Source organism: Kwoniella bestiolae, chromosome 2, assembly GCF_000512585.2.
Source record: "Kwoniella bestiolae CBS 10118 chromosome 2, complete sequence".
Classification (NCBI taxonomy): Eukaryota; Fungi; Basidiomycota; class Tremellomycetes; order Tremellales; family Cryptococcaceae; genus Kwoniella; species Kwoniella bestiolae.
The window spans coordinates 3,871,066-3,882,926 of record NC_089242.1 but is presented as its reverse complement, the minus strand read 5'-3'; the positions used below and the strand labels follow the sequence as shown (position 1 = coordinate 3,882,926).

Sequence of the window (11,861 nt, the reverse complement as noted above, 5' to 3'; positions counted from 1 at the left end):
GTGAGGTATACAAAAGTGGAACTGCAGAGCCTCTGCAATCTGTTTTCCCTGGTCAATCGCGCGGAAGAGCACGTTTATCAATCAGATCCCACGGACTATCGTAACTTACGCAGGCCTTGTTGCACACCCCGTATGCCGTGATATAAAACGCTGACAGCTATGCCAGCAGATGCCGCCGTTTTCACGTTTGAGTACGGTACATGTTATGATTCACTTGTACCGAATGAATAAGTCTAACAGATTGCATTCGGTTAATCATCAACCCGGGCCTCAGACTCTCGTACTACAAATCCAGAGGGGCAACAGGCTAAGGTGGTCGTTTCATGTACCCGGCGGTGACTCGCGATGCCGGAAAATAGGCTAATTTCTCCGCTCGATCCCCATATGACCCCGGAGGGCAATATTGATACCCCGCAGAGCTTTTCTCATTTCAACAACATCAATCTTGCTCTTCAACTTTGCATCTCAATACTTCATCTAAAAAGTATAAAAGTCGGGCGAAAAGGCTGCTAATCATCCTTTACTTCTCTTTTCTCAACTCGCAAGTCCTTTCTTCCTTCTCTCTTAAAGTCCTACATCAGCAACTCGAACAAATCATAACCATGTCAACCTCGCCATACGACGAGAAACCGGATCTCATTCACAGCGAGCATCAAGCTGCTGAGCTTGGTCATACAGACGCCAAAGACGATGCCTACAGCAAAGGTCAGCTCGCTACAGGTTACGAGACCTTGACGATCCCGCAAACGATCAGCAAATTCAAATGGGCCTTCGCTATCTGCTTCCTGGCGACTTTTGCTGGTGCGACTGACGGTTACCAGAGTAAGCCCTCCCCATAGTAAGACACGAGACGAGCTGACGCCAAGTAGTCGGTATCAATGGTAATATCATTGCAAACCCCGGATTTGTCAAGCAGTTTGCGACCACAACAGACAGCAAAGGCGAACCGGCTTTATCCGCTCCAGTTCTATCTGCGATCGGAACGATTCAATCAGTGGGCCAGATTATTGGTATGACATCGGTACCATTGTAAGCTCCCCTTTCTTGCTATATAGGTGAGCTTTGCTGATGGATTTCCACTTAGTCTGGCATCCCGATACGGCAGAAAGCCTGCGATGTTCCTATTGTGGTTCATCCTAGCGGCATCAGTCATTTGCGAGTCTACTGCCAAAAAATGGCAGGTCTGGGTAGGTGGATCACGTCTCGAACGATGCATCTTGCTGACATGAAGCCTGAAGTTTATCGCCAAACTGTTTTCTGGTATCGGAGTCGGCAGTCTTCAATTCATCACCCCGACATACGTCTCCGAGGTTGCTCCCACCAGGGTCCGAGGCTTCCTTTTGATGATGTACAACTTCTGGTTTTCCGTTGGCGGCTTTTTCGCTCCGGTCGCGTTGCAAATTATGTCTACCTATGCGCCCGACAACTTTAGAACCCCTATCTACACCCAGGTACGTGATATCGCCATTCCACTTCTATTGGTTTTCGCTCATATCGATTCCGATATCTAGTGGTCCCAAATCGGACTCATGCTCATCATCTATATTTTCATTCCCGAGTCACCCATGTGGTGTGCTTCTCGAGGTCTGGAAGAGCGGGCCAAGAGTAATATGCGACGCATATACAAAGGGGTTGAAGGCTTCGACGTTGATGAGCAATATCAAGCTCTCGCTTTGACGATCGCTCATGAGAGAGAAGTAGCGGCGGCGACTGGCAGGGAAAAGTGGTATGCCATCTTCCAAGGATCGAACCTCGTGAGTGCAGATCTATCAGGAGAGACCTGGATGGGTGTTGATAATTCCTCCTGTAGCGTCGAACTCTGGCCAGTACCTGGGCGTTGAGCGCTCAACAGGTACTGGGTTTGACCCTGTTCTATACATACGCCAGTTACTTCTTCAAGACTGCTGGTATCGCCGATCCCTTCGCTGTCACCTGTATTACCAATGGTATACAACTGGCGATCATCTTGATCGTTGCTGTGGCTGTTGACTATGTTGGGCGAAGGAATATCTGTTGTGGTGGCCTAAGCACCATGCTTGTTGCTGTCACCTTGATTGGTATCCTCGGGGTGATCCCAAAAAGTAACGCCTCCGATAAACTCTTGGTGTTCTTCTCATGTGTCTATAGTGAGTACGGAGAGTCGTGACTTTGATTCCCGCTCACCCTTTCTTTCAGTCGTCGGACTTCAATGCTCGGGATCCACTGGATGGGGATTCGTCGGCGAGTTGTCCTCACAACGACTTCGAGCCTACACAGCAGGATTTGCCGCTGCCATCTCTTGTGTCGGAGGTGTTATCATGAACGTCTTGGTACCCTACATGCTCAACACGACTGCTTGGAACTGGGGTCTCAAGACTGCCTTCTTCTACACCGGACTTGGTGCGCCAGCAGCGATCGCCTCATGGTTCATCATTCCTGAACCCAAAGGGTAAGTACTACCCCAGAGCCAATCGGCACATTCCTTATTAAAGCTAATGTTGGATTAGCCTTACTGCCGCGGAGCTCGATGAGCTTTTCGAAGCTGGAGTCAAGCCATGGCGATTCCACAAGACCAAGACCGCTTTACAACGACAAATTGAGGGTCAAGAGGGAAGAAATTAAATACAACATGAATTTGGCGGAGAAAGTTCTTGACGGAGCAGGAGGTTAGGTTTTGGGTAGCAGGAGTAATTGTTCACAACGGAAGGAGTCGTGAATATGTATTTTCACGAATGACAATGTATCTCAGCGGTGTTTGTTAGTGCCCTCGCTTGCTGAGTTCGCTTGAGCAGCTTTGGTTGTGATGTACCATAGTAGCTATGCTCGTCTGCAAACGGTCGTTCGAATTGGTTCACTACACTGTAGATGGTATGAGACAGTCAGATAGCGAATCGAAAACGGCGAGACAGTCAATAGCAGTGTTCGTACTGAAGTTCGTGAGAATCATTGATCGATCCGGTCTGATATGTGCTGACAAGTCCTGCAGGAAATAAATGCGCATCATTTTTAGACTGAGTAGAGCTTAGCATTAAGTTTACGTCAAAAATATACAGATCCTTTGATTAGATCCAGAATCATCACTGCTATTTGCCTTCTTTGACTTTTCGCATTTCACGCACCAGACTTGTCCAGAAAGGTAGCCCTCGAGGACAATCTGTTGCTATTCGTCAAGACGCTCAAAATCATTTCAGGCCCCCTTAGAATCCTCCTCAAGGGTGTCGATCAAATTTTTGTCTTCGAAGGTTATACCGCCAAGAGTCAAACGAAGTCTGACGGGATCACCAAATGAGCAGTCAAACGTTATCCCATCCGCGGTGTTAGTTTCGATCTTACCGTTAGCCAGTCGAGACCACAATTTGCCATCACCAGACGGATCAGCACCGTACCAACCGAGAAGCTGACTGTCTGTGATTTTGAATTCAATATTCTCCACGAAAGGTCCAGTGATCCTCTGACAAACCAAATCCTTCAGCGCGGTCTGATCGCTGGCGGTCTCGACCAAATCGCCGCTTCTATTGCACGAAAGGTTTTGCTTGGTGCTGTGTTTGGCTTTGGCAAGGAGGATCTCGTCAGCGCATCTCGAGATCAATTGCCCGACAGAATCTTCCACGTGAGTTCGTCCTTTATCAATTTCCGTTTTAAGAGAGCCCGCACTCTTTGCCTATCGATACAAGTTATCGGAGATTGTTTTGAGGTCAGGGTCGGTGAGTTGATTTCGATATTTGCAATACGAGTTGTGAAATTGTTTCAACGATTTGTGCATATCAGCAAGCTGTCCGTGCAAGTCTGAGAAGACTTTAGCACTGCCAATTATTGAACCGCGCCCTCTTGGGACGGAGTGGCAAAGGTTGGTCCGGGATTCATAACGAAAGTGTATAGATGTAGTTCTTTGTTAATCTGAAGGCGGTGACCTGTGTACGATCTAGTAAGGAGATTGGTTATGGATCGACTCGCCACCCTGAAGAGATTCTTCGCGAGATGGAAAATATCCATGAGAGCGAGAGGACTGCCGATCGTTTATAACGCAAAACAACACGAACGACACCTATCATCGATCATGCTTTACACAATCAGTTTGACTTCCTAATTTCGCCTTCCTTTCAGAGATCGAATTCGCTCAATGTGGAGCTATGACCGGTCAAATCGGGACTTCTCAGGAAGAGTTCGACTTGTGAAACGAGCTTGTCTTCTCGTCGAGTCAGCTCAAGAACCACTAGAGTCCATAACTCTTGTCAGTGCGTTCATTGGACGAGACTCAGGAGGTACACAAAAGACAGGATCCCTTGACTGACGCCTCAAGAGTCCTTACTCGACGTCACTGCTATGAGTCAGCATTGCTGTCAGATCTCGCATAATGGCCTTGACGGATTCGGAGGGAGACGGGCGGATCTTGGCCGGCAAAATCATGACATACTCCGTGTTAGTATGCAATGGTATAGGATATTCAAACATCTCAAGATATCTCTTGCCACCCAGTATGCATGTGCTAGTACCGATCAGAGAGTACAGTCCGAGATGTCTACAAATTCATGTACATAAACCTAATTCTTCGGGGTAGTTGACGCCTCATCCGCGGCGGGCATTACGTAAATCTCGTCTCTTCCCTGGAGGGAACTTGCCACAGTAAATGTTGCGGTTGGAGTGCAGGAGTCGGCCGTACTACTTTGATATAAGCTTGCAATGACCTCTTGCATGTCTGCAATCGTTCCCAGGGCTTCCTCCAGCATATCTGCCATGGTTGAATTATCATGTTCGGCTTGTTGCCAATTATCCGCCATGGTGGCATTATCGCCTTGACAATTAGCGAGGTCTGAGGCGATAGTCGCTTGCCGGGCAGAAGGGATGACTCCTCTCGCTTGCAAACCAACAATGCATTTCAAGCCCATCACTCCTGTGGTGAGGATGCCATATGGTATTAGATGCTTGCGCTCGCTGAACTCATTTCTGGCGAACCATGAGTCATCATGAGCTTCCGGAAGGGTCATTCCGTTCCACCTGTTGCCGGTATTAGTAGGCTCATCCCGAGAAATGGTGAGCGGCGGTCTCCTGGAGTCTGCCCTAATAGTCGTGGGCTGCATTGATGCTTCGGGACGATTCATGTTGATATCTTTCGAGAATGTTCCTGTAGTGGTGTATGAGTCCAGGCCCTATGGTAATACTTACTTTCGATTCAGGAACTATGGCCACATAGTAGAAGGCGTGGAGTGGGGATTCTGCGATGACTTACGAGTCTCGATATTCAATCTAACCTGATATAATACAAATTTGATGGCTGTGAAATCGAAGGTAAGAAAAAGAGGTTAATCCAGTAAGTATTCATTGTAAATGTTTACCCTTTCCATTGTCACTTGCCTTCGAGTCAAGCACAATGGACAGTCCAAGACAAGTGTTGTGCCGTGCCGTTAAAAGCTATGAAGTCACCTGTTCACCGAGCACAGCTATTTTTAATGCAATGAGCGATCGTCTCTCAACATCATACAAGGAAGCTTGACTTCTGAATAGGTGATTGAAGGATAAAGCCCTTCCACCTGCAATTGCATCGAGAGCATACGCCAAGCCATCCGGTATATGAACGGAAGTGCACATGGTGTCCAGTACAGAGCCCTTAGCGATCGACAGCGGTCCATAATTGAGCATAAATAGCCCCTGTCACAATTGACGGATCGAGCACTATGTTCATCATACTACCATCTCGAGCAAGCTATATGAATTAGAGGATAAGGGGCAATTATTTGCATTGAGTTTGCTCCTTCTGTTTGTACGCTCGATCGCTTTCAGCTGTTCGATCATTATTTCGGATCGTTATAGTTGACAAAGTCCATCAGATTCATCGAAACAGGCGGATTAAGCCCTTGAAAGAACTCATCAGCAGAGCTGAGAATGGACTTGATAGATTCCGGGTCAAAGTTTCTCCTACGGCTCCCTGTCCCTTCTCCGATTGTGACATTCTCCTCAACAAGCTCTGACGGAGAAACCATCGGCTCGAGACTCATGTTTCGAAGTGAGCCCTTCCCAGTCAAGTCGTTATCGATCTTCTTCCTCCAAACACTGGTCAAATCAGATTTGACCCGCTTAGTCAATTCAGAATTGGCGTCCTCCATGATCTTGGGCAGTCCTTTGTAGACCACAAACCTCTGAAAGCGAGAGTACTTGACGAATTATCGCCCGTAGTGTCCGAAAGATAGTTTCTGAGGTCATGTGAGAATTTATTAACCATTGTGACCGATGCGTTGGGGATTGCTCTTCCTTCCACAGCCTTGTAGAGTGGTGTCGGAAAACTCAATGGGACATCGCCAACAGGCATGAGCAACGACGATTTATCGGAAGCTTGTTTGTGAGGGTCCGGGTGTCCTTCTTTCCTCGAGTGCCGACAAATTTCAAAATTTCATTAAACATCCCCACACAGAAGGGACCGATAGTCCGGCCATTAACGTGATCGTCATTAATGGTGAGATCGAGCTCTCCCAGAGCCTTCATCCGCTCAGCCTCTCGATCGCTCCCATAATACTGCTTAATGTCATCGAAAGCTCCGGAAAGAATTGACTCGAGATTGGCTTTGTATTCCGGGTTCGAGGCTATGAGTTTCAATAGATATTCTCTCCCAATCGATCGCTCGTCTTCCGAAGCGTCGAAACAGGAACGTGAAGTAGCAGATTTTACTTCATGATCGGCAAGCTTTCCATAAGACTTTCAAGATGGTTCTCGTAAATGGTCTTCTCTTGGAAGAGGCTCCCGAGCAGTGATCATCATGAGGAGCTGACATTTTAACGACAATAAAGGGAATTGCGAGTGTCGCCACTTTCTGGGAATGAATATGATATCAATGATGAGATGTAAGCATCGTGCAGATGTCAGAGCAGCTTATATCCTTGCAAGAGCCTTCGATAGGACGTCTCAATGATACGTACTGTATATACCATCATAGTGATCTCAGCGCTTGAAACATTATTGCGTATTTCAAATTTGCACGTATCGAAGGCAAGGCTCCAAGTTCTTTGGCGAGTCCGTTTGGACCGGACTCGACTTGACCTCGCCTTCTTCAGCAAGCTGTCAAAGGAGGATGGCCGAGACACCGAGACAATGCCCAGCTTGGGCCGACTCTCATCGGTCTTGAGTTTCACTTGATATTCTCAATTATCAAGCAAGCGGGGCAACGAAGTACCGACGTCGCATAATTTGAAAGTCTACTTGTCAAGCAGTATCACCAGGTTTGCGATCATTTACAACTGAGGACAATACCGTATACACAGTACTGTAAAAGCGACTGGCCGCTTTCGCCAACCCATAAGCCATGAGCGTGCACAATCATCATCTTCCACGACTCTGCTAGATAAGAGAAGGGTCTGACTGAATATCAGGTCTAATAGGTACCAACGACAGTTTCCACTGAGAGTCTTCCGTAGCTCTGTCCAGCCTGATTTTCAAGCTCTCATAATACTCTTCATCCCTTTCGCTCAATGGGATATCTACCAAAGAAAGGTTGGCAGTCCCCCCATCGAAGGTAGCATTGAACATCTCAACCGAGTCAGCATACACCGTCATATCCCCTCTGCCGTAGACTGCATCCCTTGACGAAGGAACATCAACGGTGTATTGTATCTTGTCTAGAGTTTGTCGCTCAGAAAACCCTCCGACTGATGCAGAAGCAGTGATATCGTCGATGATTCTGTTAATGAATGATCGTAATTCGCCTCTCCGCTCGATTTTGTACTTCTCTATTAGATTTGCTATTGCGCCTTCGCTCACGGGCTCTGATGATTTGTCGTTCGGTGAGATTTGGTGTGCATCGGGTAGAGAAAGTTCAGTATCAGCTATGATACCTGTCAGAATGTTGATTTGCCTATTGACGAGATCTTCTCTTCCAATGGCAGTAGCAAAGGTGGGGTCAGCATTGATTGTAGGATGCTGTAAGTCAGCCATGGTCCTAGTCCCTGTTCAATGTGAGCTCGGTGTGTATATTGAGCAGATGGATTAGTGTAATTCCCTCAGGGGCAAACGATTATTGGAAGGTGTGCATAGCGGACCGTACAGTGTCCTCGTTGATAGGACAGTATCGCAAGTCAAAGGTTATCATGCCCAACCACTCTCATCCTTTATGGGATCAACCTTTGTTGTACTGTCTCTCACAAGCCGAGAAGACCATCCAACCTTCGCCATGGATATCGACCGATGTTGACTGGCATATACTTTGCTCTACATTCAGACGCGATTGAGTGGATCGATCGTCTCTTGTCATCCTCAAACCGAGAATCACAACGTACCGCAGAGCGACATGCAAAGATCCTTCAAGACATATATGCCATAATCAGACATCAACATATACTCCCCCACGAGATCTACATTCTCGCCGAACCTATACCCAATCCCACACTCCCACACTCCTTCTTCCCCTCCCCACCACCACCGAAAGGCGGTCTACCCCTCCTTAACCACCTCTCTCCACCATCCACCAGTCCCTCAGGTTGCAGATCCTTCTCCGTATACCCCCCGCCATCGCCTTTATCAGCTATAACCTCTCCATCCTCCTTAATCACCGCATCTCTGAAGCTCCAGTCCCTTTCGATCCCATTAGGCAGATAATCTGCCCGTCCATTCCACACTATCTCCCATTCCCCTACACCACAGGGTATTGAGCTTCCACCTATTCCTCGGTGTAGGGGGGAAGAAGGTCTTGTGAGAGGTGCGAAAGCTGGTGGAGTTGCTGTACCGCTCAGACTTCCAAAAGCAGGAGAGGGAGGTGCCAGCCCGCCTAAAGCCGGGGAATCCACTGATGTGAATCCCAAAGAAGAGGGCGGGCGAGAGTCAAAAGGCTGTCGATGGGGATGTAAGGTCGATTCGAATGTTTCTGTCTCTGAAGTGGGTCGTTTGCGTTGATATAATGAGGTGGAGCCGCAGCCTGCTATCACGTTTAGGGATCTGTCGCCTGTGAGCTGGTAGGATATCGTAAAGGTAAAATTAGCCATGCTCATCCACTTCCACTACCATATCAAGAAGAAGGAGAAGACAACACTTACAGCTCGTCCCAATGCAATCAGACTGGCAGCATGAGCGAAAATCACTACGCTCTTCACCTCTGGATGTAACTCTTCGATCTTACTTGTCCAACTCTCTATGAACAGTTCTGCTCGATCGTGTAACTCCTTGAATGACTCGCCTCTCCGCGAAGGGAAGACCGTAGAGGTGTAAGTGGGATTCAGAGAGTTAGGAGGGAAGTACTGGGATAGATGGTCGGAGTGAGATGGGCGGGGATGAAGGCCTGTGTTGGGGAGGACAGGGGAGTACCTTAGCGTGGAGGGGGAGTTAGCATATACAATGTGTAAATTGTTGATGTCCCTTGGATCTAAAGTGCATGAGATACGACACTAAACGACACTGACTCACCACTCTGCTACACCATGTTCCAACCTCACTCCCTTACCCTTCTTATCTCCATTCGGTCCATCGATCAAGCCCAACTTGGTGGCGGTGGGAAGGGAAGTTTCGATACATCTGTAGAACGGACTTGAAAATACCAGCTCGGGTATAGGGTATGGAGCTATTTTGGAAGGATCAGAGAGGAAGTTGGAGAGATGTTCTGATTGCTCGTGGCCGTAGACTGCTAGCTGTATGATATCAAAGGCGGGATCAGCTCATACTCCGTGATTCGGTTCTGTCTCACGCAGGATACGGACACCACAAAGTAGGAGGGATAGAGGAGAAGGGGACACACCGGCGGATCTCTGTTTAATCCTGTTGGAGAGGTCTTGATACTTGGATCTATCCAGTTGGACCTGTGTGGTACAATATCAGCTGTGCATGTGGAATATAGTAGTAACAGTTGCAGATTGTATGGTGGAATTGACCCACCTGAACCCATGTCTACAGATGTATATGTACTCTAGCATAACTGGTGGAAGTGGTATCTAACGTTCAGTCAAACTGAATGAACCTCCAGCAGCAAGTTTCAAGGGACAGTTTGAAGTTGGGTTGGGAGTGTATGCGGTATATGCTCTCTCTAAATGGTTGAGGAGTTGAGCTTGATATGGTTCTACAGCTGATGTCCAGGAGATGTATGCTGTCGTTATGATGAGATGTTAAATGAAGAGCGATGGAGAATATATACATATGTAAGGTGAAACGGAACGGTGCGATGTGTCATGTCGTCATCAATGCACTCGGACTGAGATCAGGACTCGGTTCAGCGGAGCGGTACTTCCGTAATTTAAGCTCAAAACACCCAAGAAAACAACGTCAAATGCAAGCTCAATGAATCGGTCTCTTAGTACTGTATAATGGCTCAGATACGCGTGGACATGCAACGGAATCACAGGACACAAAGCAGACCACTGCGCGGTCCCAGGCCCAGGTAGAAGAGAAGCTCAATTTCCATGACGAATCCTACTAACTCCTGCACCAATCGAGCCTCTGACCCTCACTTTGCTATCCCCTCTTCACCGCTCTCACAATGTATGTCATGCGTGCATAATATCACACTCCCCCTAAGAAAGACAAAACTACTGAACTTGGTACGAGCAAAATCCTAGTAACCGAATTGAGTGAGTTTCTCATCTTTAGCGACGGAGGCGTCGGCCTTGGCTCGGAGCTTGAGGGCGGCTTGCTGCAAGTCGAGAAAAAGGGTATCAACGGGAGCCCAACACAATCATGATCGCGTTCGAGTGGAGTGAGCAGAGTAGAGGTAGATGGAGGAATCAGAACAACCAGTGACAGAAAGACTGGTGTTCTTTTCCTTCTTCCATCCACCCTCACCCCACTCACATACCAGCTACGCTGGAATGTTCATTACTGCACAAAAACTCACCTTTCTCTCAAAGTAAGCTTGACCCTTGACCTTTCTCTTCTCCTCGAGTCTGTCCACGACGTCCTTGTAGTTCCATCCGACCTCAGCAGAGATTCTCTTGAGGGTACAGAACTTTCTACCGGGCTTCAATCGGAGCACCCTCAAGGCGGAGGGGACGACCATCTTCTTGACTTTGTCTTGGGCTGGTGGGACACCCTCGTAAAGTTCAAGTCTCTTTAAAGCGGCGGCTCCTCGAGAGGTCTTGTGGGGGACCATTCCTCGGACGGCCTTGAAGAGGATTCGGGAGGGGGCTCGGAAGTGGAAGGGACCCGATTTCTTGGGGTTGACGATGTGTCGTTCTGGGTGGGGTTGGGGTGTGGTATTAGCATTGGTAAATTTGTTCACATTCTGTTGGTATGGTGTGACTTTGTGACGATCAGGATGAAACAGCTTGAACAGATAGCTATGCAGCTGCGACATGTCCATTCCAGCAGCATCTCCCATCTATCACTACAACCCATCACAGCTTACAGCTCGCTTCCGACGTCTATTTCCCTCTCCTTCTCACCAATTCCAAGCGGATAAACTCAACTCACTGTGCAAGTAGTTGTGGTACTTCAACTTGTTTCTGAAGAAAGAACCAGAGACGTTGATCTCCTCACATCGGACAACAGTGACCTTTTGGCCAGAGAGGATCTGGATAAGAATACGTCGTCAGCATGTTATCCCTATCGTGATCTCTATTCCTTTCCCCTCTCATATCCCTTCCATCCCGTCCAACGAATTCACGGTCTTCCCTTCGCATGCGTATTTCTCTTTGCACCGCCAACGCCAATACCTTCGTCTCCTCTCCTATCACTCCTCTTCCCTTACTCTCATCCCGTTCAATGCTTTCCGTCCCATCCCATCCATTCTATCTTGTATTCATACCAAACCACTAAAACCCAAAAACCCAAATACCAAAACTAACCTGCTTGGAGATGATAGAGGCGAGACGACCCAAAAGGTGTCCTTTTCCATCAATGACGATAGGTTGGGCGGAGAAGTTAGACATCTGTGTGGGCGTGTATGGATTGGTTGATTAGGATGATTGTAAAATTTTGAC

General features: G+C 47.8%; 5 protein-coding genes across 5 annotated transcripts; 1 reads left to right on the top strand and 4 right to left on the bottom strand.

The window, feature by feature from the left end:
• Positions 1-602: 602 nt before the first annotated feature.
• I302_104609 (uncharacterized protein) lies at positions 603-2,601 on the top strand (the record flags this gene model as incomplete). Its single annotated transcript, XM_019189965.1, has 8 exons — positions 603-822; positions 870-1,029; positions 1,085-1,187; positions 1,239-1,451; positions 1,512-1,754; positions 1,811-2,126; positions 2,176-2,428; positions 2,487-2,601. The coding sequence occupies 8 exons, from the start codon at positions 603-605 to the stop codon at positions 2,599-2,601; spliced, it is 1,623 nt and encodes a 540-aa protein (XP_019049527.1).
• A 1,919-nt stretch (positions 2,602-4,520) lies between these two features.
• Positions 4,521-5,078, bottom strand: I302_104608 (uncharacterized protein; the record flags this gene model as incomplete). Its single annotated transcript, XM_019189964.1, has 1 exon — positions 4,521-5,078. The coding sequence occupies one exon, from the start codon at positions 5,076-5,078 to the stop codon at positions 4,521-4,523; it is 558 nt and encodes a 185-aa protein (XP_019049526.1).
• A 2,227-nt stretch (positions 5,079-7,305) lies between these two features.
• On the bottom strand, positions 7,306-7,899 carry I302_104607 (uncharacterized protein; the record flags this gene model as incomplete). The annotated part of the gene is made up of 1 exon (XM_019189963.1): positions 7,306-7,899. One exon carries the CDS (start codon positions 7,897-7,899, stop codon positions 7,306-7,308), a length of 594 nt encoding a protein of 197 aa, XP_019049525.1.
• Positions 7,900-8,315: 416 nt separating this feature from the next.
• I302_104606 (uncharacterized protein) lies at positions 8,316-9,863 on the bottom strand (the record flags this gene model as incomplete). Its single annotated transcript, XM_019189962.1, has 5 exons — positions 8,316-8,909; positions 8,994-9,261; positions 9,361-9,581; positions 9,689-9,749; positions 9,826-9,863. The coding sequence occupies 5 exons, from the start codon at positions 9,861-9,863 to the stop codon at positions 8,316-8,318; spliced, it is 1,182 nt and encodes a 393-aa protein (XP_019049524.1).
• A 635-nt stretch (positions 9,864-10,498) lies between these two features.
• On the bottom strand, positions 10,499-11,810 carry I302_104605 (ribosomal protein L13; the record flags this gene model as incomplete). Its single annotated transcript, XM_065869913.1, has 4 exons — positions 10,499-10,576; positions 10,778-11,115; positions 11,353-11,452; positions 11,727-11,810. 4 exons carry the CDS (start codon positions 11,808-11,810, stop codon positions 10,499-10,501), a joined length of 600 nt encoding a protein of 199 aa, XP_065725985.1.
• Positions 11,811-11,861: the final 51 nt, after the last annotated feature.